The sequence below is a fragment of the Oncorhynchus kisutch genome, linkage group LG13 (assembly GCF_002021735.2).
Source record: "Oncorhynchus kisutch isolate 150728-3 linkage group LG13, Okis_V2, whole genome shotgun sequence".
Lineage (NCBI taxonomy): Eukaryota > Metazoa > Chordata > Actinopteri > Salmoniformes > Salmonidae > Oncorhynchus > Oncorhynchus kisutch.
In genome coordinates, this window is record NC_034186.2 from 31,963,708 (window position 1) to 31,971,121 (window position 7,414).

General features: G+C 42.5%; 1 protein-coding gene across 1 annotated transcript; it reads right to left on the reverse strand.

The window, feature by feature from the left end:
- Positions 1-274: 274 nt before the first annotated feature.
- Positions 275-7,064, reverse strand: lrrc40 (leucine rich repeat containing 40). Its single transcript, XM_020499092.2, has 15 exons — positions 6,767-7,064; positions 6,427-6,608; positions 6,174-6,247; positions 4,310-4,439; positions 4,070-4,193; positions 3,798-3,937; positions 3,496-3,668; positions 3,118-3,208; positions 2,880-2,925; positions 2,611-2,716; positions 2,325-2,432; positions 2,031-2,141; positions 1,690-1,767; positions 1,413-1,598; positions 275-1,090 (listed from the first exon to the last, which is right to left on the reverse strand). Exons 1-15 carry the CDS (start codon positions 6,912-6,914, stop codon positions 985-987), a joined length of 1,803 nt encoding a protein of 600 aa, XP_020354681.1. The 5' UTR covers positions 6,915-7,064; the 3' UTR covers positions 275-984.
- Positions 7,065-7,414: the final 350 nt, after the last annotated feature.

Here is a 7,414-nt window from a genome sequence, read left to right on the forward strand (position 1 = left end):
TTTTCATGGTCCTCTGTGGTCTTTATACAATCCCATCAAAACCAGTATTTTCTTCCCCTAAATTAGGAAGTTAATTTGTCACTCTTGATAACAGCATCTGCTAAATTACTAAAATGTTATATTTCATGGTAAGTCTGGTATCTTACTGCCATCTATCACACTTGACTTTCCATGACTAGGTGGTGTTTTGCCACATACAAATATTATTTTTCTAAACAGTATCATACTGTGTATTTATTAAAGACTATAACAAAGGATCAAAGCACCAAACACATCTGCCTTGTACACATTTAATGTGGTTGGAATTCAATCATTATTGTTGTTGGAGTCATTGAAACAGACATGGTTCAATTGTCTTACTCAGTTTTCATGAATACAATGAGAGTGCATGCAAGTTCTTCTGTCTCACATAAAAAGCGACTGAAGAACAGATGTTTTTTTTTCAGGCTATTAGATAGTGTAACAACATATCTCAATGTCATTACAAATGAATTCTTGAGAATGATATAACATTTTAAAATGTGTCGTTTGGATCAGAGTATCAAACAGGCCAAGGCCAAATCAGTAGAAGTGTCAGATTATCTTGCAATTGCCATACATTATGTTAAACATTGAATGCAAAACTTTCCTAAAGAATAAGCTTAGTGGAATTGCTATTGTTTTTCAATATATTGAGAAAAAGAACCCACACTAAGACAGGCTTTTCAGCTTGGAATGCAATTCAAATATTGCCATTGGTAGAAGATCTTGTAAACATTGTTACAGCAGTCTCCCAGTAGTAATCATTCAAACTTTATATCTTAGACCAAACAAGAGAAAGTACACTTCAAATCATCAGGCTCGAATGTCATGAACACTTTCACAGAATAATGGCAGTTAGTTTCAAGCCAAAAACAAAACACTGATTAATCATAAAATGGTACTTTCTCATTTGGTGTGCTGTAGTTGTGTGTGTTGTATCTCATTTGGCTTTAATGCAGTTGACTATGTAGGGATCCTGCTTCGTAGGTACTCCAGGACAGCGTCAGTTCCTCTGGATACAATGGCTGCTCTGGGGTTGCGGAAAGGATTTCCATCCAGCATGAGGGCTCTAAAGGAAAGACGAGAGAATTAGTGAGAGCAGCTTCAAGCCAGCTTCAAATATTGATATACAAACACATACTTCCCTCTATACAACAACAGCTCAGAGCAAAATCACAACTATATGGATTACTGAGTTGGATGCCCTAGAGCATATACCTTTTCTGATTGCTATTCAACACCATACCTGACACAAATAGCACAGTTCCTGCAGCTTTCACCCCTATCTAAATAAAACCAGATATGACCACGCTTTTTGAAATCCTGTGCAGTTATATCTTCGTCACATCATATATCGTCCCCTAAACACAGTGTTACATCCCGGTCCCTACCTCAGGCTCGTACAGTTGCCCAGTTCAGGTGGCACCTGCATGATGTCATTGTTCTGCAGGTCCAGAGTGGACAGCTTGTCCAGAGCTTTGAGCTGCAGTGGGTTAATGGCTCCCACTTGGTTATTACTGATAAGAATGGTCTCCAGGCTAGGAACCCGGTACAGCACCTCTGGGAACAACTTAAACCTGTCAAAATATGACATGAATTTGAATCCGTTTTTACTAATCATCTGTGTACAGCACGATGACTACATTCCTTTAAGACCAGAGTGCTTACCTGTTGAATGACAGTGTGATGCTCCGCAGTTTCATTAGGGCCTCAATTTCCATTGGTAGAGATGTCAAAAGATTGTTTCTGAGGGAAAAGCCAAAATAAACTGCATATTACAAATGTCTCACATGCACCGATGTACCATCTTAAGCAAATGTACCAATTTTAGACCGGGTTAAAACAATGCTCCCACCAGAAACACCTCGGAGTCTAAAAAAGGTTGAGCCTCTCGTTTCACTGACCTCCGCAACACAAAAGCTACTTTTATTTGGAAAGACAAGGCCTTCTGGTATTTGAGCTGTAGAGCTGACAGATGTGCTGTGGAGGCTGATTGTCAGTTTATGTACCTGAGGTCTATGTGTGCCAGCTGCTGCAGCATGCAAAACTCCAAGGGGAGGCTGGTCAGCTTGTTAAACCCCAGGTTGATGTCAGAAACAGAGTCCTTCAACTCCACAACCCTGAGGACCAAGCAGAGACTCATTCAAACTCATCCAACATTATCACCACAACAGTCCTACTGTACATTCTCTATCAATGGCTTTGTGGTGACTTTTAGGAGTGGTGTGATTCTTCTCACACGGAGGGTTTTTCCTCCATAGGCCCAGACTGTGGTGTGAAGTCACTGATTACAAGCAAGGTACCTGGGAGGTACTGCAGCCAGCTGGTTCTTGCTGAAGTTGACACTGGCAACAGGCTCACTTCCCACAGCATCAAACACATCATCAGGAACACATGCCATCTGCTTCTCACTGGAACCAGGGTCACACACAAAGCAACAGTTTACTGACAACACTTCACTACATCACAACTACCCTCATGCTGTGGCAATGCAATATCATTTTGTGGTAGAACGTTTGAGTTTTTAACTTTCCCAGAATGTCTTAACTGAGCTTCAAACACGGCACAAAAATAATAGTTGACGCACACCTGTAGTCCAATGTTTTCCGTGTTTTAATGGTGTGCACGTTGATCTTCGCCTGACTGGGCAGAGTCATGGCAGTGTCAGGCTCATCTCCTTTGCCATCTGAATCCTCTACAGATCCAAATGAAAAATGAAAAGGTCAGTCCAATGATATGAGACAGTCTGGTAAATCAACAGCGGCCTTTCCACAAAACCTTGCAAAGTAAATAAAAGGGTCTATTCACTGAATACGAGAACCTTCTGCATAGACAGAAAAAGACAAACATCATTGTACCTTTTATTCGACCCCTCAAGTACTTCAGCAATTCATTGGTTCCTTTCTGTGAAGGACACAAAAGTAATATCCTATCACAGAACTGACTTGCCTACTTAAATAAAACAAATAAAAGGTCAAAAATTTAAATAAAATTGGCTACATTGCATTTCTACAGTGAGGTTAATTGAGGTTCTACTGTAGTGGTGAAACTGTAGTAGCTTCAGAAGGTAATGGGATGTCGTCCTAACTAACTCACAGTCAAGAGGTCTCTGCGGATGCCTCTCAGAGGGTTGCCCTCTAGAGTCAGGATCTTCAGCTTGGGCAGGAGGGCAAGGGCAGCTGGCAGACTGGCTCACGCATACAAGGGAGAAATGCAGTAGCACAGCCATAAGATATCCAGGCAGCTAAACACTACACAGGACATTTTGGGGTGTTTTGACTTGTGAGCTTTGTTCTTATTTAATTGGTTTATATTTGTGCTGTGTATAAATCTGTTATATGCACTGATGAAAGAGGCTAAATCAACTAAATAATAAACAAATGAGTTAAGAATAACAGCACACGACCTGTGAGGTGGACCAAGTACAGTAACCACGGAGGAGAGACCAGGGGAGATCTGATCAGGCAAACCTACCTGCTGATGTCATTGTTGACTAGGTCTAGGCGCTCCAGGCCTTGGAGTAGTTTGATTTCCTCAGGGAGAGTCTTCACCTTGTTGTCCCTCAGCTCCAATACACTCAGAGTGCTCAGGTGTTTCAGGTGCTCTGCCTCCAGCACCTCAATCTGGTTATTACCAACATGCAGCTCCTATCAGACATGTGATAGAAAGCTGTCAGAGTTTGCATAGGGCACTTGTTTACAATTAATTCATACAGGTGATCTCATTGAGACTCAAACTTTCCTTCTCAAAGGAAACCTGATCATCAGTGTCCTTACCTTGAGCCTTGAGGAGGGCAGTTCAGGAAGAAAGCGCAGTTTGTTGTGTCTCAGATAGAGCTGCTCTAAAGACGCCATTTGAGACAAGACAGGAGGTATGCTCTCAAGCTGATTGTGTGTGCAGTCCAGCAGTCTCAAATCTGTGGAGGCGTTCACAGCCATGTTCATGTCAAGAATATAACAGTGGATGCATCCATTTCTAACAGGTAGGCAGTACATACAAAAACTAAACAACACACAAACCAAAACATATGCTGCCATTTCCGTCTTACTTTTCATGACACTGATTCCTGAGGGGAGGCTCTTCAGCTTGTTGTGGGAGAGGTTCAGCTTCACCAGATGGTTCAAGTTGCCCAGACTGTCAGGGACAGCAGTTAGCTGGTTGTTGGAAAGATCCTTCCACCAACAATACAAAAACAAGTCAGCGAGATCATCCAAAGAGTTAATCTAAGATAATCACTTTGTTACACTGACACATTTTAGTAGTGTTTCATTGCCAGTTCTGAACTTACGAAATCATCCAGGTTAGTGAGCAATCCCACTCCCTCTGGCAGGTGCTCCAGTAGATTCTGCTGCAGCTGGAGACAGGTGAGGTTCTTCAGACTCCATATCTCCTCCGGAAACTCTTTCAGTTTATTGTGACTGCAACAGAGAGGTAATGGGGGTGGGTATAATTTGTGGAACATTCCAACAGGAATCTATTCCAAAAACATTGTAAATAACAAGGTTGCCAACAAATAACACATAAAAAAAAAATTGCCCTCAAAGCTCATCACTAAGCTAAGGACTCCAGCACTAAACCCCTCCCTCTGAAACTGGATCCTGGACTTCCTGATGGGACGTCCCCAGGTGGTAAGGGTAGGTAACAACACATCCGCCACGCTGATCCTCAACACAGGGGCCCCCTCAGGGGTGCGTGCTCAGTCCCCTCCTGTACTCCCTGTTCACTCATGACTGCACGGCCAGGCACAACTCCAACACCATCATTAAGTTTGCTGATGACAACAGTGGTAGGGAGGAGATCAGAGACCTGACCGTGTGGTGCAAGGACAACAAACTCTCTCTAAATGTGAGCAAGTCAAAGGAGATGAATGTGGACTACAGGAAAAGGAGGACTGAGCACGACACCATTCTCATCAATGCGGCTGTAGTGGAGCAGGTTGAGAGCTTCAAGTTCCTTTCCATCCACATCACCAACAAACGAACATAGTCTAAGCACACCTAGACAGTCGTGAAGAGGGCACGACAAAACCTATCCCCCTTCAGGAGACTGAAAATATTTGGCATGGATCCTCAGATCCTCAAAAGGTTTTACAGCTGCACCATCGAGAGCATCCTGACGGGTTGCATCACTGCCTGGTATGGCAACTGCTCGGCCTCCAAACGCAAGGCACTACAAAGGGTCCAGTACATCACCGGGGCTATGCTTCCTGCCTTCCAGGACCTCTATACCAGGTGGTGTCAGAGGAAGGCACTAAAAACTGTCAAAGACTCCAGCCACCCTAGTCGTAGACTGTTCTCTCTGCTACCGCACAGCAAGCGGTACCGGAGTGCCAAGTCTAGGTCCAAGAGGTTTCTAAACAGCTTCTACCCCCAAGCCATAAGACTCCTGAACAGCTAATCAAATGGCTACCCAGACTATTTGCATTGCCCCCCTTCTATGCTGCTACTCTCAGTTACTATCTATGCATAGTCACTTTAATAACTCTACCTACATGTACATATCACCTCGACACCGGTGCCCCCGCACATTGACTCCATACCGGTATCCCATGTATATAGCCTCGCTATTGTTATTTACTGCTGCTCTTTAATTATTTGCTATTCTTATCTCTTAATAAAAAATAAATACACATTTTGGGAGGGGGGGGGGATATTTTCGTAAAACTGCACTGTTGGTTAAGGGCTTGTAAGTAAGCATTTCACTGTAAGGTCTACACCTGTTGTACTCGGCGCATGTGACAAATAAAATGTATAGCGGCAGAATAAGATACCGGGTAGGGAGTGGGCTATTTAATTACGTTTTTAACTCACCATGTTTATTCTGAAAAATGTCTGTCCTCACTCTGGTAACCTATGGACAAACATTAAGAATAAGCTACGTGGTGAGTTGATGCCTATTCGGCAGCTAGTTCGCTAGATGAATTGATCAAGTAACTTTGCATGCATTGTTTGTTAGCAACCTTGTACTTTACGAAGTTTTTGGAACAGATTCCTGTTGGAATGTTCCACAAATTATACCCACCCAGTTAACGGACAGCATTTTAGCAGAACGTCAGTATATAGAGGAGAGACCTCTTTCTTTATAATGGAAGTGATTCCTGGTGTGCATTTCTCATTTGTTGAGTAACTTTAGTTGACAAAATCCTCACATACCTCAGACTGAGTTTCTGAAGATGTTGCAACTCTCCAATAGATGTGGGTAATGAGGTAAGCTGATTATCATGGACCTTGGGAAAGTGGAAAGACAAGACAGAATGTCAGAGGGTCATCGTAAACATCAAACTTGTCAAAGTAGTTTCTCCCATAAATCTTGGGAGCATAGACCTTCCATTCAAGCTTTGAAAGGGCCTAGTCGATCACTTCTTTTGAGGCAACACAAAACACCTCCGAAAAAACCAATACCCACATCCAAAACAGTAAGGGCTGGCAACAGCTTGACATCCTCTGACAGAGCTTCCAGCTTGTTTGAAGAGAGAAGCAGCTTGGTCAGATCTGTCTGGTCCCACCAGCGATCATCTGCCCCAAAGGACAAGTTCTGTTTGGCCTCCTCAGGTGTGTCTAAGTTCAGCCTCCAGACACTTTGTGGGACTAAGTGCAGAATAGTGGTAAAATGGTTAGCATTAGCATAACGTTACATGCATTCGTTCAAGTGGTCATCAATCAATCAACCACCCAATCAACACCATACCCATCTCATGATGTGTCATCATGATAAATAGGCAGAGTCTTTCTTCCCTGACAGTTACCTTCAGTCAGCCCTCGCCCAGACAAATTGAGCTGCCCGCTTTTTCTGGCGGTTTTCAACAATCCATAAGGGACAGCACCCGGTTCCTCTTTTTCTGTTCTAAATCCTGCTCTAGAATCCACTTTGGCACCTCTTTTAAAGCGTGACATTGTTCATATGTTGTTAGTGCCACTAACTTTGTCTAACCAGCTTGTTAGTTATGTCAATAATGTTAGCTAGCTAGCTCGCTATGTATTTATAAAAAGCCGATAGAAAACTAAATTTAGGAGCCAAGCATTTCATAAGCCTTTCTGGGTTAAATGATCATTTCCGGTTCAAATGTGAATATTTAATTGTAAAAGTCATTCTTCAGAATTATAAACGTTGTAAAAAGCGATTTATATTGAATTGTTAATTGATGTACCTTTATCTGAAATAGGAATTAGTAATGCTCGATATAATTCACTTTTTGCTATTTTATCCAATGATGCACCCGGATTTCAATATGGACTCTTATTTTGGTAGTACGTGAAAACCTTGACCCGGAAAAGGTTGAGCAGCTGAGTCAAAGACAGTACATTATTAGAAACTCTGTGGCTGTTGGATGAGTTGGATCCACTGAGGTATAATAAGAACGGTTTTGGCCGGGGTAGGCCGTCATTGTAAATAA

Coding starts and splice junctions, on each gene's coding strand:
- lrrc40 (XM_020499092.2), bottom strand. CDS start 6,914: ATGTCACGCTTTAAAAGAGGTGCCAAAGTGGATTCTAGAGCAGGATTT. Junction 1,768..2,030: donor CTGGCACACATAGACCTCAG/GTACATAAACTG, acceptor CTTTTCCCTCAG/AAACAATCTTTTGACATCTC. Junction 1,091..1,412: donor GGCAACTGTACGAGCCTGAG/GTAGGGACCGGG, acceptor TCTTTCCTTTAG/AGCCCTCATGCTGGATGGAA.